Source organism: Ictidomys tridecemlineatus, chromosome X (assembly GCF_052094955.1).
Source record: "Ictidomys tridecemlineatus isolate mIctTri1 chromosome X, mIctTri1.hap1, whole genome shotgun sequence".
NCBI classification, from domain to species: Eukaryota; Metazoa; Chordata; class Mammalia; order Rodentia; family Sciuridae; genus Ictidomys; species Ictidomys tridecemlineatus.
Genome location: NC_135493.1, coordinates 111,003,839 through 111,030,905, shown reverse-complemented (window position 1 = coordinate 111,030,905; position 27,067 = coordinate 111,003,839). Strand labels below are relative to the sequence as shown.

The window sequence follows — 27,067 nt, the reverse complement described above, 5'->3', positions numbered from 1 at the left end:
GTGGCATGAAATTTAGTCCTTGGTAGTTTAAAATAATTTTTCTACATGTGAAGCCTTCACTTTCTTATTTCTCAATCTCTCTTCATCCCCATATGCTGCTTGGCTTCTTTTTCCATTATTCGATACTATTCTGGCTTAAAGAACTAATAATCTCCCTTCAGAGTGTTTTTAGTCCTTATCTTACTGGGATGCTGTGCTTCATTTAACACTTGTCTCACTACCACAATACCTTGGTCCCCTCTGATTCATTTTTGTTCTCATTCTTAATTGTTCCTTTGCTATCTCTCAAGTTTTGTGGCCCACCATATACTGTCTCCAGAAAATTCCATCCATTTATGTTTTTACTGCCATCACTACTTTCCTTAATATTTCAAAATACAGTGATCATTTTGTGTGCCTGACTTGGCCTCTAAGTAGTGCATCCTTTAGGTCTGTGTCAGATTTACTATTCTGTCTCCAGCATACATGACGGTGCCGTACACTTAGTTATCTTTTCCTTTCTTTTTGACCACAGTTTTCCCTTTAAAATAAAAATTCTGCCTTGCCCCATGATACTATAATTATTACTGTTTACTCACATATTCAACACATATTTGTAATGTTACCAGTGTACATTTTTTTTGGCTTTACAACTATCTCACTGAACCCTCACACAAGTCCCTAAAGTTCTCATAATCTAATCAGACACATGAAGGCTTCATCTGCTTAAAATCATAATCTACCTACATCTGCACCCATCTTCTCCTTTACTACATTTTTATTAAAGATAATGGTTCTTACCTACATTTAAATATCTTCAACTCTCTAACATCTTTTTGTTTTATCACAATTTTAATGGTGTCATCTCTAACATCTTAAAGAAAAAACAGACATTTGGTAACATATTCTCCAGGTATTCTCTTATTGCTCTTTCTGTTACATAGCCTGACTGCTTTGAAGACTCCTCTGCTCATGCAGTGCTGTCTTATTGCCATCACTGTGAAAACAGTTTTCATAAATGTCACTGCTGATCTTTATGTTACTATATCCAGTGATATAATTTCATCACTCACAAATATACACATGCCAATGGAGAATGAAAGAAAAGGATGATAGTAAATAGTGAGGTCACAAAGTAACTCCAGTTATTTTGAGGAAATTTGAGAATATAGTAAGGGCATATGTGATTTGGTACTAGACTCTATCAGAACCCAGACTGCTTTTATATCTGACTTTTTTTTCTCTTTCAGTGGCTATAGAATCTCTCAGTAATGGGAATTTACTTCTTGGTACATCTCTTCTAATCCCATAATTTTTTCCTCTACTTGCTTATAATTTCTACTTTCTCAAAATTTAAGCTAGACTATAGTCCATTATGGCTTCATCTTTCTTCTTAATATAATCAAGACCACTTAGTCTGTGCTAATTGCATAATTTCCTTAGTATTCCTTACCCAAAATTCTAGAAAATTAATCCTGTTATTCTAGTTTATCATTTGTGCCAGGCCATTTCGTAGGTGACTTAAGCTAACTCAATCTCTCAATCATTTGTGAATTGCTCTAAGTATTCTCGAGAAAGATGGCTTTAAGAGAGTAAAATCTAATAAGGATACTTACTTTTAGACTTTGATAAAATCCAAATGGTAATGGATCAAGGAGTGCATTGCAGGCGAGGAAATAAAAATAAACAACCTGGGTCTGAAGAGAATGATTGATGGAGAACAAAACAGACTCAAGGAAATCAAAGAAAGGTTTTTGTTTTGTTTTGTTTTTTAAGATGATAGGTGTTTGAATACAGAAGGCATATATAGGAATATGATGAAGGGGCTACTACTACTATTGTTATTTTGTTCTGAAGCTCACATATAGATTGAGAAAGGTATATGATTAAATAGTACAAAGTCAAAATGAACTTAACTTGTGGTATAGTAGTAATTAACAGTTGTATTTCCTCCTGCCCCACAATTTTTTGACTCAACTGTTTTTCATTTGGGCCTTCCATACTTTTATGTTGTAGGTCTTGATGACTGTTTGCAGCAGTATATTAAGAACTTTGAGAGGGAGAAGATCAGTGGGGACCAGCTGCTACGCATTACACATCAGGAGCTAGAAGATCTGGGAGTCAGCCGCATTGGCCATCAGGAACTGATCTTGGAAGCAGTTGACCTTTTGTGTGCACTGGTAAGGACATGAAACTGGTGGACAAAACCCTCATTTCTCTTTTTTTTTCCTTTCATTTATTTCCTCTTTTTTCTTTTCTTCTTTTAATTTACATGAAAGTAGCAGGGAAAAGAATCCCTTAATTCTCAACCAACTAGCTGTGGTATTTTCCTGCATCCTTGAATTGATTATATTAGTGCCAAATGACAACAAAGCTTATAACTCAATTGGTGTTATTAGCCACTTAAATTAGAGCTCACCAAGGAAGTTTTCACAGCAGAATTTTGGACACACAATTGTGTATAGTCATAAAGTCAAATTCCTTCTAAAAGCTTTTACTTTTTATTAGAAATACTAATTAATATCATTTTGGAGAAGTTTTTAAATAATCAACTTATTTGAGTAGTTTTTACAAATATATCCAATGAAAATTGAATATTGTACGTTATATGGTTACTTGCTTATATTAGGAAGCAATGCATAGTTAGGCAAGAAAAATATCAATGTCAAAATAAGCTGCCTGCAAGATTTTGATAGTACATTAGATAGTCTGAGGGGAACAGAGTTTTTTTCTGGGTAAGATAACACTAACCTGATTGGTTTTAAATTCTTCCCATTATTTGTTAGGGAGTCAGGAACTACACAGAGAAAACAATATGTTCAATGTAATATGCTAACCTTGGTTTGTATCTTGGTTAAATCAATTACTAACTCTTAGGGACAAAAAATTTAACTATAGCCATAGTTATTTTGTTTAAAATGGAGATAATAACTACCTTTTGGAGGTGATGTAAAAAGTAAATGAGATAATATCTGTATGATGCCTAATTCAGTGCCTGGCATTCCATGCTCATTCAATAAACAATAACTATTAGTGACATGGTGATGACTAATAAATGAGTAGATAATTAAACACAATTCAAGAATCAATTATTACACTTATCACTATGTTGCCAGTTATGAATTGAGACCTTGTTTCTGTCCTCTTGAAAAGCGTAATTGAGGAATATGAAAGACAAATAATCAGTAATTACTACAATAGAAATATAAGCTAAATATGGGAGCATAGAAGATTAAATAACTGGCTTTGACTAAGATGTATGGGTGTATGTTGCAAAAAAATTATATTGAAGCAACCTAATGGAGGATTAATATGTAATTAATAGGCAGAGGAAGAAATGGAATGGCATTACAGGTAGATAAAACAACACAAAACAGATACAAAGAATGAAGAACATACAGAGTGAAGTTTTCAAAATAGATGGGAAACAATAGCTGAAAATAGACTTTAAAATAGAATGAAGCTAAACTAAAATGGCTTAATATTTTTGCTTCCTAGTATGGCCATTGGAGCACCATCCAAGGATAATCAAATACTTGATTTAAAATTGTAATTGATCATAGTCGAAAAGCTGGAATTGACTGGGAGAACAATTAGGGAATATTTGAAATAATCTACATAGGCATTGAGTATGGCATGGACTAAATAAGCATGTGCAACTAACTGAAGTAGAGAAGATCTCATGAGTGGGGGGGATCAGATAAAGGAAGGAGAAAGAATCCATCTTTAATAACAACAGAGAGATGATTTTGCAGTAGTAAAGATAGGCAGTGGCATCAAGAGTAGATTTAGTGGGAACATAAACTGAGATTTGGATTTGTTGACTTTGAGGTATCTCTGTGTTATAAAGAAAGGAATATCATTACACAACGAAACATACTAATTTGAAGCTGAAAAGTGTTTGAAGATACAAACTGGTGAATTTCAATGATATGAGGATTAAATTCATATAAAAGCAATTACCTAGAGAAGATCTCTAGAACCTAAAAACAAGAGATACAGTTTGAAACTTGGGATGGGATGGAAGGAGAGGGTTATAGTGACCAGAAACGCATTAAGACAACTACAAGAGTTGTCACAAAACAAATAAGAGTGTTATTTTTATTAAAGGGCTTCAATAATGTCATCAAACACCACTAAATCCAATAGGATAAGCAAGGGTAAAAGACCTGACTGAAAACATTTGCCAAAGAGTGGACTGAAACCAGATTGAATTGCACCTCTCAATTTCTTACTTTCACTGTCATTTTCTCAAAGAGATGTTCATTGATTACTTTAACTCTTTACCTGGTCTAAAATAATCTTCCCTTGCCCCTGCTATTCTTTCTCTTAAGCAACAATTCGTTTTTAAATTATATATTTATAGGTGTTTATCATATCTTCTTCCACTAAACCATAAACTATTTGAGAAAAGTGACATATGCTCATTGATCATGTATTATGTAGCACTAATGATACAGCATTAATAATTTTTGAAAATGGCAATGCAGGAGTCTTGGCACATATATGACATGATAGTTTAGGGATATTTTTATTTACTGAGATAACCTAAATTCAGATCATACTATGCACTTGCACTCTATCAGAATCAGGTTTCAGAAATCATGTAAAAGGATAATACTCAGGGTAAGATAATGAACCATAGTATTTTTAGCAGACTAGTCTCCAAATTTGAGCCAGAGTAGCCCTGAAAGTATGATAAAAGTGGACTAGAGATGTATGTGTCATCTGTCAGTTCCCTATTTGTCATATCTTATATAGCAGTAATAGTTGTCTCTTTCAGAACTCGTATGGAATTGTGGTAAATTCATTCATATGCTGAGTTTTAATCTCCACAATTTTGGGTTTAAGCACAACAGTGTTGCATCATTTGAATACTTCATTAGGTGGTTGAGCTCTTCTGGAAGTTAACACAGGAAAAGAAATCAAAAGACTAAATTCCTTTTATTTCTGTGTTTAAATTATATTTCATGCCCAAAACATTTCATACCCAAACAATGCTAATACAATGAGAATGCAAAGATGAAAAACATAGTCTGTACTCCTAAGATATATGTATATAATCCATTAAGAAGGACAACAGTCACTAATAGAACATCGTTTTTAAAAAAATTCCAGAGAAGGAAAGTGAGAAATACTGTTCAAAATGTAGGTGAAATTTGCATTGGTCTTGCAGAATGAGTAGACATTTGATGAGCAAAGTAGTTATATAGGCAGAAAAAATAGCATGTGTAAAGACAGAATTGTGAAAGACTATGGAGTGGTCAGAGGAAAATGAGAATATTGAATTGGCTGGATCAGAATAGGGAAGTGATAAGAAAAAAAGGCCCTTGTAAACCTTGTATCACATTATAATTCTTTGCTTAAATTCTATAGTACTCCAGTTCACAGTAGGCTCTTCCAAGACAGATAAGTTTGTCCATCTCATGGTTTTTTCTTCCCCTTTTTGCCCAATGAGTAGTACATAAATGATGTTGAATTAATGTTATCTTACTAAATGAAACTCTTAGCCTTTCTTCAGAGAACTGTAATTTTTTTCTCTTGCCTACATAAGTCTTTGACTCTGAAGTTTCAGTTTCTACTATAAGACAGAAAAATGACCACATTACTTTTGTTTCTTCAAGCTATGCTATATTCTCATCTGCTCTGTTTGATGTTAGTTATGATGGAGAATAAATGTTATGGCAGCTGATAAAAATTAAAGGCTTATTTTGTCATCTGTTCATTCATGCAACATATATTTATTAAACAGCAACTATATTGTTTGCACCATATTGTTCCAGAAAGAAGTGTGCTATTTTTGATTTGGAGGTGTATTAACTCTTTCAAGCTATTATGCTACTATTTAGCATACTTAAACAATAAACAAATAATATTAATCAAAGAAGTAAAAGCATAAGATATAGTTTAATATATGACCCTTAATATGTGTTCTGACAACATACCTTTTATTGGAAACTATAAGTGAATAGTTTATGACAAGAAAGAGTAGTTTTAATTTCACTTTTCATATACTTTTCATATAATAGTCATTTTGCATAAAAATGTGACATTTGCAATTGCTAAGATTTGTTTCTTTGCATTATGATTGTTTCATTCATCTCAAAACAATTTATTTTTATTAAAAAATTCATTAAGCCTTTTAAGACTCACTCAATTTATAAAGAAGATTATTATAAATCTAAACACCTGCTGCATTATGTATTCAAATTAAGAACTCTAAGTAAAATGGCATCAACATTCTAAAAAATGTGGTACCAATTTTGAATATTTTTATTAATGGTGAAAATTTGTTGCTAGTGAGTATTTAGATAACATGGTTTTCTAAACTATTAAATATATTTCTTTATTTCTTTATTTTACATATAAGCTTTTACATGCATATAATTGAAAGAGAAGACCAGTTTGAACTTAGCACCATTTACATTGAGACTACACTGGCTGTGTTGAATGAGTTCTGAATCAGAACCAGTTCTTGGCATACATGTTATTGGCCAAATATATGGACACATAGGTATATATAGAAGAAACAAAGCAGCCAAGTACATTTCAGGTCCATGCTTTGTTTTCTTGAGGTAGTTCTTTCTATACTAATAGTAATGCCCCATTTTCTCATGCATGTCCAATAAAAATAAAATGTATGATGTTTATTCATCATAAACATCCATTTTGAAAATGTTAAAGCAGTACTTCTCATCTCCATCTCTGTGGCAAAGAACCTGTTTTTTAGGTTTTTATTTATTGAAGGTGGATGCATATTTGTTTTTTATTATTTAAATGATACATAAAAACACAAAACTATACATAATAATGGGGTATCATGTGATGTTTCAATATATGAATTATTTAAATGAGGTTAAACATGTCTATCTTCTTAGTCATCTATCATTTATTTTTTATTATTAATTAATTTATTTTAATTAGGTATATATGACAGCAGAATGCATTTTGATTCATTGTATACAATTGCAGCACAACTTTTCATTTCTCTGGTTATGCACGATGTAGCATCTCATCATATGTGCAGTCATACAGGTACTTAGGGTAATGATGTCCATCTCATTTCATCATCTTTCCTGCCACCATACCCCCTTCCCATCCACTTCCTCCCCTTTGCCCCATCAAAGTTCCTCCATTTTTCCTATGCCTTCTCCATTATGGATTAGCATCCACTTATCAGAGAAAACATTTGGCCTTTGGTTTTGGGGATTGGCTTACTTTGCTTAGCTTGATATTCTCCAACTCCATCCATTTACTACAAATGACATAATTTTATTCTCTTTTAATGCTGAGTAATATTCCATTGTTTGTGTGTGTGTGTGTGTGTGTGTGTGTGTGTATGTGTGTGTGTGTGTATCAAGAATTAATAAATGGGATGGACTCAAACTAAAAAGCTTCTTCTCAGCAAAAGAAACAATCAATGAGGTAAAGAAAGAGCCTACACTTTGGGAGTAAATTTTTCCCATACATACGTCAGATAGAGCACTAATATCCAGGATAAATAAAGAATTAAAAATATTTAACACCAAAAAATCAAACAACCCAATCAGTAAATAGGCTAAGGAGCTGAATAGACACTTCTCAAAAGAAGATATACATTCGATCAACAAATATATGAAAAAATTTCAATATCTCTAGCAATTAGAGAAATGCAAATCAAAGCTACTCTTAAGATTTCATCTCTCTCCAGTTAGAAAGGTAGTTATCAAGAATACAGACAACAATAAATACTTTTGAGGATGTGGGGGGAAAAGGCATACTCATACATTGCTGGTGGGACTGCAAATTGGTGCCCCCAATCTGGAAAGCAGTATGGAGATTCCTTGGAAAACTTGGATGGAACCACCATTTGACCCAGACATCCCACTCCTTGGTTTATACCCAGAGACCTTAAAAACAGCATACTACAGGGACACAGCCACATCAATGTTTATAGCAGCACCACAATAGCTAAATTGTGGAACTAACCCAGATGTCCTTCAGTAGTTGAATGGATAGGGAAACTTTGGTACACACACAGACACACACACACACACACACACACACACACACACACAATGGAATATTACTCAACATTAAAAGAGAATGAAATAATGCCATTTACAAATGGATGGAGTTAGCAACTATAATGCTAAGTGAAGTGAGCCAATCCCCCAAAATCAAAAGCTGAATGTTTTCTTGGATATGAGGATCCTGGCTCATAAAGGTGTTGAGGAGGGAGTGTGGGAGGAGTAGAGGAACTTTAGATAGGACAAAGGGGAGGGAGGGGAAGGGAGGGGGCATGAGGGTAGGAAAGACAGTGGAATGAGGTAGACATCATTACCTTAAATACATGTATGAAGACACGAATAGTGTAAAATACTTTGTGTTCAACCAGTGACTTGAAAAATCATGCTCTATATGTGTAATATGAAAGGAATTGCATTCTGCTGTCATATATAACATGTTAGAATAAATAAATAATTTTATTTAAAAAAGAATGTTCTTTTACTTGCATAAGCCAAATCTTTTAACTTGAGAGAAGAATATTGCGATTTGAATTGAGAGTGACTATTTAATATAGTACATTTTCTTTTAAAAAACAAGTCTATGACCCCATAAAGAATATTCTTTTTTATTTTCTATTAGAGATTTATAATTATACATAGTAGTTGGGTTCACCCAACAAACTCATATGGAATTTTGGTTCATGCCTCTCATTTGATCTTCCCATTTTCTATCTGGTCCTCTCTCTACTTCCCCATTCTCCTTCCTTTATTCTATTAGACTTCTTGTTGCTCATCTATTTATTTATATCTGATTAGTTTTTTATTTATACATAAAGGTAAAATTCCCTGTGGTATATTTATGTATTTAACATGATTTTTTAAAGAATTTGTTCTGCATTATGTCCCCTTTTCCCATCTCTCCATTTTGCCTCTTGATCTCCTTCTCCTACATTACTGTCTTTCCTTTATCTTTATGATATCCTATCCTTTCCTTTCCCTTTATTGTACTTTAGCTTCTGAAAATGAGAGAAAACATACCACCTTTGAGTTTCTGAGTTTGCCTTCATTCACGTAACATGAGATTCTCCATTTTCATTCACTTACCAGCAAATGCCATAATTTCATTCTTTATAACTGAGTAGAACTCCATTGTGTGTGTGTGTATGTGTATACACACATATAATTCACAATTTTTTAATCCATTCATCTGTTAATGGGTACCTGGGTTGATTCCATAATTTAGCTATATTGAATTATACTGCTATAAATATTGAGGTGACTGTTTTATAATATGCTGATTTTCACTCTTTGGGTAAAATTTCAAGGAGTGGGATAGCTGGGTCATGTGGTATTCCATCCCTAGTGTTTTGGGGAATCTCCATACTGCTTTCCAGAGTGATTGTACTAGTGTATAAGTGTACCCCTTTCCCAGAACCACACCAGTATTTATTATCATTGGTATTCTTTATCATTGACATTCTGACTGAAGTAAGATGAAATCAAAGTGTAGTTTTGATTTGCATTTTACTGATTGCTGGACATGATGAACATTTTTTCATATATTTGTTGACCTTTTGTATTTCTTCTTTTGATAAGTTTCTGTTTAGTTCTTTTACCCACTTGTTTATTGATCTATTTGTTTTATTATCATGAAGATTTTGGAGGTAACATACATAATAATTTGATATTTAACATTTATGCATGAAAGCCTTCCTCTTTTTTTCTCTTTTTTCCCCACTAAGTTCTCTTTTGTTAGCTTATCCTAGGAAAATAACCCATTAAATTTCACATAAAATAGGTATCCCCTGGTTGTTGACTAAGACATTTTAATTACTTGGACTATTGCTTCCCTTTTCTATTCCCTTTTCTTCAGTTGTTGTGGCTATACTTCTCAGAACAGGAGAATATTGATGCTAAAGAATTTGGTAGATATATCCCCTCGCAGGTAGTTTGATGACTTACATTTCTAACTAACTGTCTGGTCTAAGTACTGAGCTCTTTAAGCAAATCATTAAAACCCATGCCTCAGTTTCCTGAACTGTGAAAGGAGGATAAGTCAGACAATCTCTTTGACCCAAGTAAATTCTAATACTATTGGGGCTTTATGATTTTTTATACTTTTAATTTTACATGACATGCATACTGCTATGCGTTTGATCAAGGTCATCCTTTGATTGATCTCATTAACTGCCTTTTCTTAGGGGTGTTTTATAACTTAAAATTAGCTGCTTTAAATTTTAATTATAACTTATAAAAATTTTCCATACATTTATTTGAGGGAATTTGGTAATCTTTTTCTTCTTTAAGAGGGTAAAAAGACTTCTCATATTTGTGTTTATTTATATAATCCTTTTCAACAATAATATACAGACAATATATTTAGCATGAATTAATAAATATCACTCACTGAAAATTGAAAAGTGAGAACCAAGCAAAGAAGAATAAAAATACACTTACCAAAAACGTCATTATGATTACTTTGGGTGTGCTTCGTAATTGACTGTGAGCTAGTGCAGCCATGAAAAAAATAATAAAGATAGGTTTAGTTTCATAATTTATACTATAAAAGGAGAAAGTATATTATTTCCCTTGAAGAAGCCAAGTTTCCCTTGATATCATATTATAAAAGAAACTCCTTATGGGTCATTATGTAGAGGACACAGAAATAAATTATATATTATATACAATTTATTTCTTGCTTTTTTATTTTATTTTTATGTTTATTTTCCTAACTTTGAAGAAACAGAATTTTTCCTAGTATCTACATTCATGACCTGCATACACTAACTGAATAGTTAGTAAAACAATAATTGTTTATAATAGTTAATTTCACATATAAATTGAACTTGTATTTGGGTTTAAAAAATTAAACTCACAAATCTTTACAGTCTTGCTCTCTCAGGCACCATAGTTCTAAGATATAATGATCCACTATCCCATGTTCACATTAGTGCATAACACATTTTATTATAAGTCCTTTATCTGACATCTCCCCAAACCCTCACTTGACTGTGGGCTTCAGTAGGCCAGGAATCCTATCTTATTCACTTGTAACACTAACACTAATCACATTGCCTGTGCATAGTAAAGTATTCAATGCATATTTTAATGAATAAGTAAAATACTGACTTTAAGAATATTTGTTATCTCTCTCTTTTATAATTCAGAATTATGGCTTGGAAACGGAAAATCTAAAAACCCTTTCTCACAAGTTGAATGCATCTGCCAAAAATCTACAGAACTTTATAACAGGAAGGAGAAGGAGTGGTCATTATGATGGAAGGACCAGCCGAAAATTACCAAATGACTTTCTGACCTCTGTTGTGGATCTGATTGGAGCAGCCAAGAGTCTGCTTGCCTGGTTGGACAGGTAAAATCTTCCACTTGTTTCATAAATACCCCTTCTTAGATACCCACTTGAATGTAATATTATTTCATATTTTCTTTTGAAGGGATTGAATAGGTAGAAGGGGTACCAAACAATAGATGTCTGATATGACTCATTGCATTATAGGAGTATCACCAAATAGATATTAATCTTTTGTAAAATTGTATATCTAAATAAGTAGCCAATCAAACATTTATTTGTTTATTTACATTTTTGGTACTGGGAATTGAACATAAGGGTGCTAATATTGAGCCATATTCCCAGCCCTTTTTAATATTTTATTTAGCGACAGAGTCTCACTAACTTCCTGAGACTGGCTTTGAACTTGAGATCCTTTTGCCTCAGCCTCCTGAACCACTGGGATTATAGGCATACACTACTGTGTCTGGCTTCCCATCAATAATTTATCTCTAACAGCTTAAGAATACTTTTGCTATTTTTAAACAAAAGTCATTATTTGGCTATCATAACAAAGTTTAAAGTATTGTTTTGTCTCCTTATTTTCTTTATTCTTTATATTAGTCATGTTTAAAAAGTGACAATTGGTATTTTCTATATTGTTTTAAATGTGTAAGTAGATACTGACACTTTAATAGCATGCATTATGTGTCTCCTTACCCTTGCATTTATTCATCTTCTGTTATTATTCATGTTGCTCTTTCTTGGAGTATTGTAAATGCACTTTTAGACATTGTTTTTAGTTTAGTTAATTTTAGTTTGCCTTGGAACACATAAAATAGCATAAATTTTTGGTAATATGAAATGAAAAAGATTAGATTAAAATTGTACATTTGGATAAATGTAATGGTAAACCATATTACAGCTGTTTCCTTTAAGAAATAAGCAAGCTCTTTACTTTCATTTTTGACATTTTTTGTAAGGAGTATGTACTGTGTTATACTGGTTGATTAATCACATTTTTAATGAACTTTGTCTTTTATAAGAAACTGATAACAAACAAATTTACCAGAATGATTTTCTTGAATAAATGTCAGTAGGATGTACATACATCTATAACATATCAGTGTTACATTTTAGCTTTTTGTAAACCAACTATATTAAAATTAAAGTCTTTGTATTTTTAAGGTAAAAACTAAGAAACGTTTTGGTTAATTTTAATTGTCTAAATTTATATGTATACATATATAAACATAATATAAAGTGATGACCCTAAATTCAACCTAAGTACTAAGCTGTGTTAACTAACTTTTTGATGTTTAATAGAATATTTCTTTGCATTATAATATCATTAAAATTTAATTCTCACAATTATCTAAATCATATTGATCCATCATTAAAAGTAATTGCATTTTAAATAAGTACATTTCAAATGTTATTACTAATGGTTAGTAAATAAAATGCAGCTTATTCCTTAAATAATATAATATAGGATTTTTTGCGAGGCTTCTCAATAATCAGAAAGCTTAAAGAACATATTGATTTTAGTTATATCTTCTTTTACAATCACCTTCCATATAATTGCAAATTTGCCCAGACTTGATATTTCTATTTAGTAAAATCTTTTATGTTTTCTTTTTATTCTGTTAGACAAGTAGATTGTTAAAATGATTATAGAATATTTTTACTTCTTAATAACAGATGACTATTTATAAAACCATAGTGCATTTTAACATTATAGAAGTCTCTGAGACTTTATTGTATTATTAATTTTTATGCTGGTGTTATTTTTATCATCTAATAAGATGCTCTTGGTAAATATTAATTCTAATACATGTACAAAGACATATAGGTGTGCCTACAAATATACAAAAAAAAACACATATAGCAGTCTATGGATCAATCAATGGTGTTTTGTGTTTATTTTATAAGAGAAATAGTGACAAAAAAACCTGAAGGAAATAATTTAAGTTGTCTATTTGGCCTCTATTGCTGCAAAGATTCTCACAATGCATATTTTCTCTTATATCATACCATAGTTCTCAATTAAATCAATAAAATCATTTTATAGTATTCAAAATACTATAAAATGAAATAAGTACTTAAAAAATAAAGGAAAATTAAGTTAACTTTAAAATCTTCTATTGAGTTTTTTGTAAATTTAAAAAAAGAAGCTGAATTTTTATTTTCAAGATCTTTCACAGTAAAATTCAGCTCCTGGCTGTCTTGTCTTAATGATGGTGCTTTAACAGCTTAAATTAAGAAAAGAAAAAGGAAAAGCTGAAGGAGAAAAACAAAATAAAGAAACAAAATTCTTTGCCATGAATTTGTACCTTATGGAAAAGGCAATGGGAAGCTGCTTAGGGTTTTTGTTGCATTCCTATCTGTAAATTTAAAAAGTAACTTGGGCTACATACTGGAAAATATTAGAGAAGAGTAAACTATAAGAAGGGAAACCAGTTAGAAGGCTTTTTTATTTTTTAGGAATTAATCATGCTGCTACTATTGATGGTGATACTAATGTTAACTTTGATGATGACAATATCTGTTGAGCACAGATACCTCCAGACACACTCTGTTTGGTCAAAACAAGCCAAAAAAAAAGTATGTCTTCATTTGCATATAGGAAAAACTAGAAATTTGTGAGATTAAATCCAAAACCAAATTGTAAGTAAATGAAGGAGCCAGGAGTCACTTCTGAGAGTCTAACTACAGGAATGTATTCATTTTACTGCTTTTGGTTGAGATTTTAAATTTGAAAAGCAGTGAAAAGAATGGAAGAAAGAGTTATTTATGCAGATAAATAATACCCAGTGACAAGTAAAATCTAGAGAGTAAGAGAAAGGAAGATATTGGAATAAATAAGTTGTCTGAGTTAACTGACTCAGTGGATGGTAGTATTCTTATCAAAACAGAAAGGTTTAAGGGTAATATAAGAATAGAGTCTACTTATCCTCCTCAGTTTTCTAAAATACTTAAAGCTTCTAATAATTTATAGGACTTACTTTTAGGTATTATGCTTATAGTTTCATCTATCTACTCTTTTATATATGCTTTAAGAGAGCAGAGATTTTTCATCTGCTTAGTTTATTGATATCACAATTATCTAGAAGAATTCCTAGTGTATATTGTCTGTTTATATAAATATAAATATAAATATAAATATAAATATAAATATAATTTTTGTTGGTACCAGGAATTGAATCAGGGGCACTTAACCACTGAGCCACATCCCCAGTCCTTTTTTATTTTTTTTTATTTTGAGAAAGGGGTTCACTAAGTTGCTCAGAGCCTCCCTAAATTACCAAGGCTGGCTTTGAACTTGTAATCCTCCTGCCTCCGCCTCCTGAGCCACTGGGATCACAGGCATGCACCACCCCAGCTTCCAAAAATATTTTTGAATCAATGGAGAGAGAAGTTGAGAATGGAATCATTAAAGCAAGGACAGTGAAGGGTTTGAAGGACTATCCAAACTTATATATAATAAATCCGATCTGATAACTGGGTAATAAAGACTTTGAAGGAAAAAAAGAAAGTAGTCAATAGGTTCAGATATTGAGAGATTAAGTAGGGTAAGGAATCAAAGTGTTTGCTAGATTAAGGAAATCAGAATATGACTTTAGTTGGTTGGAAGTTAAGGTAAGTGAGAATTCTTGGAAAAAAATTCTATGAAATTATTTGTACTTCAGAATAGTTTTATATAATACTAACTTCCCCTTTTCACTGATTTTTAATCTTTTAGATTAGAAAAAAAGGAAAAACAAATTATCAGTGCCACTAATATATTGGGAAACATAACTTTGCTTTCTCTTCTTCCCTGGGTTGGATGAAGATCTATCTTAACTGCTCCTTGGCTTATATAAATTTTATAAGGTACTGAGATCATTTTAAATATAATAGAATTTTAGGGCTAGCATGTATGAGGCTCTGGGTTTGATCCCCAATACTGCAATAAATGATAAACAAATGAGTGAATGAAACAATTGAATAGAATTCTATCTATAACTGTTCCAGATGAAATATTTAGGCAATTTGTTTTCCCAAAAAGTGGTATAGACTTTTAGTAGACATTGTTAGCGTGCATGTATTTAAATTATATTTTTATTCCTTTCAAAGAAGCAAAATATTTTCTAGGTAGCAACAGGAGTGCCAGCTAATACTCCACATGTCTTCTTGTTTCAGTGTATCTTGTAATGTTTATACAGAAAACAAAACACTCTAACTAAATGCTAGGAAAAAAAAAAAAGAACAGTGTTCTCCATGACTATTATTGTGAATCCCCCAAATACATTGTGATGTGGTATAAAAAAGCAGAGGACTGAGAAAGAACTGAGTCTCAGCTCTGCCTCTAGCTCTTGGTAATAACCCCTAGCCTCTGTATTTTTATTTTCTTTTTAGAATAAGGATGAAAGATTTGCAGAATTTGAAGTTCACTTCTAAATACGAATGTTTTATAATTGATTGATCTTGTTAACCAAAGCCAAATGAGTGATATTTCCAAATTATTTCCCTTTGTGTAATATTAAAGAATAAACACTTAAAAATTGTTTCTGGCTTTTAGAATTGTGATTTAAGTGCCTGCCTACCTCTTCTCTAAAATATTTAGTTAATATTTTTTATTTATTTCATCTTAAGTTCTAGAAATAATCTACCTTAATATTTTCTGTATGTAAAGTTAGAGTACATCTTGTCTTTTAATTTGTTTTCTTTTGAAACTTAAAATTAAATATTTAGTTCCCATACAAATAATGCCAACCAAAATTTCTTACTATTTCTTACTATTTTGGTTTGTGAGTGTAGATTTGACTGAATTTGGGAGCTATTAAATGGCCGCTGCAATTGAATTTTGCCAAGTATTTGATATTTAACTTTAGTTTACTCTTTTGGTATGCAACATAGTATATAATTCGCTAGTTGAAGAATAAAATTTTATCTGTTTAATATGACTATTTTGATGTTGAACAACTGTTTTTGCTTTTAAAGAGTGGTAATTTTTGGCATTAAGAAATTTGTTATTTATGACATTTTGGAGAGAACTTGCATGCAAACAATATGATTTAGGTTTATTGCAGTTTTATTTTATGTTACTTAAAGGGAAAGAAATGAAATGAGTAGGTGAAAGTCTTTAATTTTAAATACTCTACTAGATGCTTTATCATATGTATAAACTCTTTGAATTCTCAAAAAGCAGATATCATTATAACCATCTTACATATGAACTTAAAGTTGTTCATGTAGTATGAAAATTATACTTTGAATTTGTCTTTGTCTCACACTAAGACTTTGTTATTCATCCTCCCTCATATTCCATTGACATGCTAACTATATGTTTGAACTCATTCTTGAGTATATTGAGGAAGGAATTCTTGGGAAAGGAAAGGAGCAATAAACACTTATTTGAAGTGTGGTGTTTCTTGTAAAAGCTAAACAAGACTACCACTTTTCTGGGTTTTGCCTCAATGCCTCAAATTTCTATGTAGAATTATATTTATAGAAAATATTTTCTTGTATAGAAAATGTTTATTTTCTATAAATATAATAAACTTAAGTATAAAGTTTATTCTTTTCTCTCATTTTTAGCATTATTACCTAATTCTAATTGTTTGTAAAATATCTTGCAAGATCATTCTTTTTCAAAGAAATCAATGAGATGTCTTTTGATATTGAAAAACTTACACGTTTTAAGGCATGGAAATTAGGATGCTATGAAAAATTCACAAAACCCCAAATTTATTGGTGTTTCCTTTTAATGAGGTTTATTTTCAAAGGCCAAATTCTTGAATTTCACAAATAATATTTTTTAAAAATCAGGCTTTCTAAATTCGAAAGCACTTCTCATTTTAAATATTGACTCAAGTGAAACAGCAGACTTTCCTAGAGGAAAAGACTCAGAGGTGAATCACAGTTAGTAGCTTTACTTTTTATTTTTAATGCATGGCTTACTTGTCTATTTTTAACCTGTGTTCTGCTGTTTTTGACACCTCATATTTTATGAAGTTTTCTTTGGCTTTGCCAATAAACACAAACACACACACACACACACACACACACACACACACACACAATCTAGGTACACTAGTAACAGTAAAAATGTTCAAAAATTTTAAATAGAGAGTTTATTTCACTATGGTAAAAATTTATTTCGAGACTCTCATTTTTATCACTACTTTGTAATTCTTTTTTATTGATTTTTTATATATGACAGCGGAATGCATTACAATTCATATTACACATATAGAGCAAAATTTTTCATATCTCTGGTTATATATAAAGTATTTTCATACCAATTTGTGTCTTCATACATGTACTTTGGATAATTATGTTCATCACATTGTTTATAAAATCTCTTTTAAGTCCATTCTCTTTTGAAGGAATCAATGAGATATCGTACACTGAAAATGTTTTATATTTAAGCTATAAGAACTTAAATTGTCAGTTTTTGAGGAATCTTCCTACTGTTTTCCAAAGTGTTTGCACCAATTTGCAGTTCTACCAGCAATGTATGAGTGTGCCTTTTTCTCCACATCCTAGCCAACACTTACTATCGCTTGTATTCTTGATTAATTGCCTTTCTGACTAGAGTGAGGTGAAATCTTAGAGTGGTTTTGATTTGCATTTCTCTTATTGCTAGAGATGGTGAACATTTTTTCATATGTCAGGGGAAAATGTTTTATTTGAAAAAAATTTTTGAAATCTTTCATCTTAACTAAGATAAAAGTTATTTAACTAATTTCTTCTTCCATGATAGGAAACCGTGGAATAAAAATTCTATACCAAAAAAAAATTAAGACCATGAAAGCTATGTCAAACACCGCCTACCAGATAATGTGGTTCACTGTTGTCTGGTGTGATCTCCTCTCATGTGCTCATCGCTTCTCACTTGGTATCATTTGTTTGAGAAAAGAGTAGTGATATTAGCACTAAGACTATTCACAGACTTCCCTAAGGCTTCAGCAGTGCCAACCTGAGAAATAAAAAGGCATCCCAGATTTTTCTTATTGGCTTCTACTTTTTTAGGATTTTAGAACTATTAATAACTTTTCCTTATTGTAATTTTTCTTTGAGGAGTATGTACAAATAATAATAGCTTATAGGGTTATAAACCTTTGTATAAGAGAAAATATATTTTCATGATCTAAATGGGTTAATTCCTATAATAACCATTTATTGATAAACTAAGGAGTTTTTCTTTTTTCCTTTGTGGCATGTAAAAGTTTTCTTGCTATGAGTTACTGTGTTCTTTTCATAAGTATTGCAAACTCTAGTTTAGGGTTTCTTTATTATTTTATTTTGTTTTATTTTTGTGCTGTTCATGTTCAGTTATTCTATAGAGACCAATTTATTTTATCTGACAGGTGAACTTTAAATCATGATTGATTGGTCATCTTTTGTAACCTCTAAATATTGGAACCTTACCTGTCGGCCTCATATATTTAATTATATATGTAGATAGTCCAGGTCATCATACCAAACATTAATATCAGTTAGCTAAGAATGACTCAGTATGACTGCTTGTCATTTGCTTTAAGATGAAAATTTTACAGGGATTCTTAATTACTACACAAGAAAATCAGTTTTTTCCATGGTATGCATTTAGATTTCTTCCCATTTTTCTTGAAATTTAATCTTGAAAAGCTTGGTCTACTTAAAATAGGAGTGGTCAGGGAAAAGGAAAACATGCTGTAGAATTAAGTTGGTTACAGGCATTCAGTTATTAAATAGAATTTTTGGTATATTTTGAAGATCAAATGTGAGATTATTTTAAGCACTTATAAAAAAATCATATAGTATTTAGTTGCATCACTTTTGAATGAAGTTTAAATATTATGAACAGATTCTACCCTTTTAAAACCCAGGAACTAAAGCTCTTTCAAAATCTACTGCACACATTTTTTAATTCTTAATTTAAAATGCCAGTTTTTATGCTGCAATAAAGCAAAAAAAAAGGGTCTTTAAGCAGTTTTTTTTAAATTAATGATTTTTCTCCTAGAAGTGCTTGTATCTTTTGTAAAAAGTAATTTCATTGAGGCCTAAATTCAATTTATAAAATTCACCAATTTTAAGTATACAGTTTGATGAGTTTCATGAAACTTAGATATCAATATGAAACCATTTTTATAATCCAGTTTTAGAAAATTTCCATCAGGATGAATTTTTAAGCAATTTTTTATTTATATATGACAGCAGAATGCATTACAATTCTTATTACACATAGGATGAATTTTTAAATACTGGTTTCTGCCAGTAAGTCTGCCTTGTACAGAATAGAATAGCAGCCACTAGAGATAGGGAGGGATGGGAGTAAGAGGGACAGAATGAAATTAGACTTCTAGAAGCTGGGAAGAGTGCTAAGAGGGTTTGAAGTATAGAAGAAAGTTGGATAAACATAAATTAGTGCATGATATATGCATATATGGAAACATCACAGTGAATCTTATTACTTGTATAAATAATATGTGTTATTAATAAGAAGAAAGTGGTTTTATGTAGAGGTTATTTTTAAGTCCAAAACATAAGTTAATCACATTTTTTCTTATTAACTTTACTAAGATCTTAGGTGATATTAAGAATTTGAATAAATTATATTGATGTAGATAAATTGGAGTGGAAGAAGCCCATAACAGACTGTGGTGTATAGAAATGTTTATAAAACAATGTTAAAACCATTGGGAAAAGGTAATTTAATAAATGGTTTTGAGGTAGTTGGTTAAGCCTTTGGAAAATAAATAATGATAGAATACTATCTGTTATTTACAGAAGAAAATTATAGGTATATTGGTTATGTAAATAGAAAATATAAATCCAAAAAATAGAAAAATAATGTAGGCAAAATGATTTCTAGATCCATAAAAATGTTAAGTATAAAAATATGGAATAAAATAAATAAACTACGTGTCATTGATTACAGAAAAATGAAAAACATGTAACAAAGTATTAGAACAGGCTAGAAAAATTACTTGTAACAAATAGATATGAGAAGCATAAAGTCAATGTGTACTAACTAGATATTGTGTATTCAAATTGATAAAAACATCAAAATGTAATAGATGAGCATACAAAATCAACAATTCAATAAAGAAGATAAGAGATTGCTGATAAGATGTGTGTATCAAACAATAAAGTACTTGAAGCAAAAATTGACAGAATTGAAAGAAGTCATAGACAAATCCACAAATGGTTACATGCTTCATCTCTTTTCTCTTAAGAATTGTGAAAACTACTAGAAAGTTAGTAAGGATTAGAAAAGTGAAACACCTCCACCAAACAATAGGATATAGTTGACAGTTTTAGAGCACTCCATTCAACAGAATACAAATGTATTTCAAGTGCCCAGAGACAGTTCACTAAGATAAACTGTATCTGCATTGTAAAAAAAATTTCAATAAACTTAAAATTATTGAAATCAGATAATGGAGTCACACTAAAACTCACCATACTTCTGAGTAAACTAGTAGTCAAGTGAGAATTCTTAAGGAACATTAAAAAATACATTGAGCAAAATATTTTTATACAATGAAACAATTTATGGCATGCAACTTACAGCCCTGCTAAAAGTGAAATTTATAGCACTGTATGTTTATATCAGAGAAGAAAAAGAGTTTCAAACAAGTTACCATCACAATAAAATAGAAAAAAATAAGAGCAAAATAAGCATAAAGCAAGAATAAGAACAATTAATACTGGTAAGAGCATAAATCACTGAAATAAAAAACACAGTAGAGAAATTGTCAAAATTAAAAGATTAATACAGGAATACTACAAATAACTTTGTACACAAATTTGACAGCTTAATTCTACAGCATGTTTTTAAGAAATATACAATTCCTTAAAAAACACAAACTATCAGGACTTAACTAAAGCTGAAATGCATAATCTGAAAAATCCTATAGAATAGTCCTACCCTATCCATGGAGGAGCTAGAGAACCCCAGTGGATTGCTAAACTGCTGATTGTACCAAACCCTAAATAGACTGTTTTTTTTTTAATTCATAGATATGTACTATAAAGTTTAATTTTAATTTAATCTTTATATGGTTATGACCAAAATGACCCACAACAACAATTTAGGGGAAGGAAATTTATTTGGGGCTTACAATTTTAGAGGTGTCAATCTATAGGTGGCTGACTCCATTGCTCTAGGCCCAGAGTAAGACCGCACATCATAGGGAAGGGTCTCAGTGAAAGAAAGCTGCTTCATTCATGGCTGGTCAGAAAGCAAAGGAAAAAGGGGAGGGGCCCGCAGGGAAGTTGAACCCTTCCAGGGCATGTGCCCAGTGATCCAACACATCTAGCCATGCTCCACCTGCATATAGTTACCATCCAGTCAGTCCATTCAAACTAGGGTGGACTGATTAGGTAACAGCTCTCAAAATCTTAGATTATTTTATCTCTTAATATTTCTGCATGACACAGGAAATTTTGTGGGATATCTCATATCCAAACTATTGCAGAGATTAACAGCAATAACTAATAGTAAAATAGAAAATTTAGAACAATATACTATAATAAAGTTTTGTGAATGTGGTCTCTCTCCCTCTTAAAATAATTTATTGTTCTGTACTAACCTTTCTTGTGAAGTTATGAGATAATACACTGCTTGTGTGATGAGATTAACAGAGATCAATGATATAGATAATGTGATGCTCCATTAGATTACTACTTACAGTAGGTTTCCTGAATACAAATACCCAAGACAGTTTATCACATACCTGAGATGGCTACTAAATGACTAATGGTTGATAGTTTATATAGTATGGATACAAGGGACAAAAGGATGATTCACATTTCAGGCAGGACAGAACAGGACAGTGCACAGTTTTGCACACAAAGTGGCATTTAATTTAAAATTATGAATTGTTTATTTTTGGAATTTTCCATTTAGTATTTTTGAACTGTGGTAGACTGTGGCTAACTGAGGCCACAGAAGGTGAAACTATGGAAAACAGGGGACCACGGTACTCTTTAGGGTGAAGAAAATAAATCTCCAGGTCCAGGTGATCTTACTGGTGAATTGAATCTGCTTAACGAAGGAAGAGCATCAATTCAATACCATCTATTTCAAAAAATAGAAGGGAAATTTCCCAACTCATTTTATGAGGCAGTCGTTATCCTGATTTGAAAAGACAATGCAAACAACAGCCACAATGACAACCAAAATTTCTTATTAATTTAGATGTTAAAATTCTCAAGAGATTGTTAGAAAACCAGATCCAACCATACATTAATAGAAATATACATTGCAACTAAGTGGGATTTATTTTAGGTTTCTAAATCTGCTTCAAACAATGAAACTAATCATGTGTGAGGTAAAGAATACAAATTGCATGATCATATCAGTTCATGTGGGGAAAAAATTCACAAAATACCTATTCATGAGAAAAACTATTAGCAACTAGTAAAGTAGAATATCTTAAACTTGATAAAAAGCATATATAAAACGTATGTAACAAACTTTATACTGTTTTGTGAAATAATCATTGCTTCTCTTCTAAAGCAAGTGTGTCTACTTTCACGGCTTCTACTTAATATCATATTGCAAATCTTCTCCAGTATAGCAGGAAAGAAAAGGTATAAAGATGGGAAAGGAAGAAGTAAAACTTTGCCTGTTTGTAGATAATCTTTATGTAGAAAATCCAAAGAATTCTACAAAAACTGTCTTTTAGAACTAGGGAATATTGAGGATAGTAGGATATAAATTACACATACAGAGGTCAATCATATTTCCACATAGTAGTGATAAACATTTGCAAACTAAATTTCAAAGCAGCATATTTTATAGTTGCTTCAAAAATAATGAGATGACTATAAATTTAGCAAAAAATGCCTACATGATCTATATGTGGAAACTGCAAATCACTGATGTATGAAATCAAAGTCATAAATAAATGGAGAGACATACCATGTTCATTAATTAAAAGATTCAAGTTAGTAAGATGTTAAATTCTCAAATTTTCATGTAGGTTTGGTGAAACATCAGAATTCCAGATGGATTTTTGTAAGTACAATCTAATTCTAAAATTCATATTGCAAAACAAAGGTACTAGAATAGTTAATCAATTCTGAAAAAAAAACTTGACATTTTGACAATTATTTTTAAAGAAATTAGTTCATTTTAAGTCATATAGTTTCAGTAATCAATCAAAACCATAATATGGGTAGCAGGATAGACAGAGTCCAGAACTATAACTTTATAAGTATGGTTAACTGGATTTCGAGAATGCTGCCAGCAATTCAGTGGAGAATGGTAGTCATGGTAGTCTTCAAGAAATTTTGCTGGAATACTTGGATAGCAAAAAAAGAAAAAAAAGAAAGAAAGGTAATCTTCAACTTAAACCTCACACCTTATACAACAACTGACTCAAAATTGATCCATATTAAAACTGTGATGTTATGCCACTACATAGCTATTAGAATGGCCAAAATTTTATATATATATATATATATATATATATAATATTATTTTAAAAATCTAACTAACAAAGACCCTCTCTCTTATATGGACCCCTTTGGTATTGGGAGATGCTAAATGTAAAAAATAAAACTGTAAAACATTAAGAAAAAAAGCCTGACTTAGATTTTTTAGATGATAGTAAACTCACAATCAAGAGGCAAATGTTTTCAATGTATTTGACCTAATCAAAATTAAAAACTTTTCATCTACTGCTAAAGACCCTGTTAAGAGGATGAAAAGACCAACCGCAGACTGAGAAGAAATATTTACAAATCAGTTCAATAAAAGACTTGCCTGTAAAATGTATTAAGAACTTTGTAAACTCAGTAGTAAGGATGCTGATAATCCAAATAGAAAATGTGCAAAGTTTTTAAACAGATATTTTACCAAAGAAGTATATATGGATAGCAAACATGCACATGAAAGATGTCTAACATCATTAACTATGAGATAATTACTAGGAAAGTATAAAAACTATTAAGATATAGATTATGTATAATATAAGTATGGATAACCATTAGAGAAATCCAAATTTAAACTATTATATTATGCTACTACATAGCTGTTAGAATGGCCAAATTTTATATGTATATTATATATTTTTTTAAAAAATCTACCTGATAACGAACCTCTCTCTTACATGGACCCCTTTAAGATTGGAAGGTGTTTCAGTTGTTGGGTTTTCTAGAAAGGAGTCAGATTCAGTTTGTGACCAGTAAGCAGCTCTGAGTATTTCTAGTGAATTGCCTGAGATATCTCATTTGAAAGTACCAAGGTTCCAATAATTTGTTAATTTTTTACGTCCATACCTTCTTTACAGTCATGATTTTGTTTTGTTTTCTTTTCCTTAAACTGGGTCTCTCCAGTCATTTAAGCTTTGTCCTCCAAAAAAAAGCCTGATGACATTAACAGACAAGAGAGGATAAGGAGTATTGAAAAACCATTGTGAATTTGTTTAGTGGCGAAGCAAATACAAGAAAGAACACAAAGTTGTTCCAAAATAGACGTGAGTAACATTAGCTCAAAATAAAACCTAGGTAAATTCATAGAGTCACTGTGTGTTAGTGTTTAACCAAGTGTGAGGATGGGTTCTGGAGTCAGACTTATGAGTTTGAACACTACTTCCTAGGTGTGTGAATGTAAATAAGTCATTTAACTTTTCTCTACTTTTGTTTTCTCAACTGTAAAATGGGAATAATAATAGTGCCTATTGCCCAAGAGTTATTGTGGAGATTAAGTTATTTAGTGTATGTGTAACATTTAAACAGTAACTGGCATATACTAAACCTTCAGTAAACATTAGCTCATAATCGTTAACATTTCGAGCAGATGCTGTACTTAAATTCTTAGCTTCTTTGGAAAGTGAACAAAAATATTGACTTTGCCTAATATTCCTTTTTGGTTTTGTGCGGGGAAAGTGCTGGGGATAGAACCCTAGGCCTCCTACAGGCTGGGCAAGTGCTCTGCCACTCAGCTACATACCCAAACCCGCATATCTTTTTGTTGTTTTGATTAGATGTAATGAAGAGACCTTAAAAGAAGAAAGAAGTATCAAAAAAGTTCTAAGTATTAAGAACTTTAAAATTGGGAAATTGATAACAAATATTACTTTTCTAGAATTTGATTATTTTCCAAAATTTCTTACAATGTTTTTCTTTAAATAAAATACCAAATATCATTTTATTAATATGCAAGCTAGAACAATTCACTTTTTATTATTCAAAATCTTATCTTGGGCTATTGCATTTTGGTACTTTTGAAAAGCTATTCCTAGTAATCACAATTTTCCATTTCTCTTTGTAGGTCACCATTTGCTGCTGTGACAGACTATTCAGTTACAAGGAACAATGTCATACAGCTCTGCTTGGAATTAACAACAATTGTGCAACAGGTATTAGCTGACAAACTTTCCTTCTGTTAATTTCTTAGCAATTTCATATTTTAATAATGACAGTATTCTGTTTACCAAGAGCTTGTAAAATAGTGGTTTCAAAGTTTCTGTATCAAGGACAAATGTTCTAAAGAAGCCAAATATATCGTTATTTATTGGAAAACTATGCATATGGCTCAATAAATAGGGATTTTGTTTATCTGAAGATATAAAAATAATTTTAACTTTCAAATAAATTATTATAATAAGGTCTTAATGTCTATTCATCTCACACTTAGCATGTGGGTGACTAAACTCTGTTGCTTTTTGTAAAATGGAATTACCACATTTAGATTATAGTCTCAGATTTTTACTCTAAAACACTATTGGTTTCATTATTTATGCCCATATAAACAAATATATGTAATAGCTTTTAATAATGATATAACTACCTGAACTTTTTTTTTTTAACTTTGGATATCATCTAAGCCAGGAATCCCAAAATCAAATGCCTTCAGGAGTCCAGAAGCTAATGTAAATGTTTGAGTCAATCCTGATGTAAGACAGAGAGAAATTGTAGAAACTAAAGTAATTGACTACTAGATATTCTGCAAAAATGTTTAAATCTAATAAAAAATACTTCTGAGAGGTCTCAGGCCTGTAACCACCACTCTTTATAAATCTTATGTCAGTTTATTGCTGCTGCTGCTTTCTCAGAATACTATTACCAATGACGGAGATATAGGGATGGCAGAGGATAATGTAAGATAATAAAAAATTATTAACTAAATTAGGGAAACTGGTGGTTTAATTTATCATTCTGCTTGTCCTTCATGACCAGGGATAATTGTAACTTTCTTATATTGGCTCTATTTTCTCTAAGAAATAAGAAATTTTTACTAATGGAGACATAAATCCTTCAGTATATTTTTGTTGTACTGTACAGATTTTATTTGTACCCTATATAAGAAACTACAGGTTTTCAGACTTTTTTTATTTTAGCGTGGAGATTAACTTTGTGACTTTTAATTGTGGAACATGTCAGGCATTCATCAGAATTAAATCATGGCAGTGAGATGTTAGCCAAAGAGACATTCATGAAGATGGTAAATATTTTATTAGCTTTGAAGTACCCTAATAGTCTAATTCTACACTTCAATTTTGATAGCAATAAACTTAGTTTCTGAGTTTCAAAGATCTCAATGGATGATGGAGAGAAGAGTAATATTTTGAGGAAAAAGTTAGCAAATGTTTTCTGTAAAGAGCCATTTAAGTCTCTATAAGCCGTATAGTTATCTGCCACAATTACTTACCTCTCTTATACAACACCAACAGCCAGATAGGTATGAATGAATTAATGTTACAATAAAAATTGTTTTACAAAAATAGACAGCAAGTCAAATCTGGCACATGAGCCATAATTTACTGAAACATTTTTTAGAACAATGCTATTCTAGTGGGACCAGTAGTAATGTCATCACGTGGAAACGTGT

At 31.1% G+C, this 27,067-nt stretch overlaps 1 protein-coding gene across 5 annotated transcripts in view; it reads left to right on the top strand.

Moving 5' to 3' along the window:
• Cnksr2 (connector enhancer of kinase suppressor of Ras 2) overlaps positions 1-27,067 on the top strand; it is a 263,374-nt gene that overhangs the window by 36,341 nt on the left and 199,966 nt on the right. For all 5 annotated transcript variants that reach the window (XM_040268915.2, XM_040268994.2, XM_005334818.4 and 2 more), the window contains exons 2-4: positions 1,996-2,159; positions 11,135-11,337; positions 25,508-25,595. In XM_040268915.2, coding sequence (XP_040124849.1) covers positions 1,996-2,159; positions 11,135-11,337; positions 25,508-25,595 — 455 coding nt within the window. The remainder of the gene's footprint in view (positions 1-1,995; positions 2,160-11,134; positions 11,338-25,507; positions 25,596-27,067) is intronic.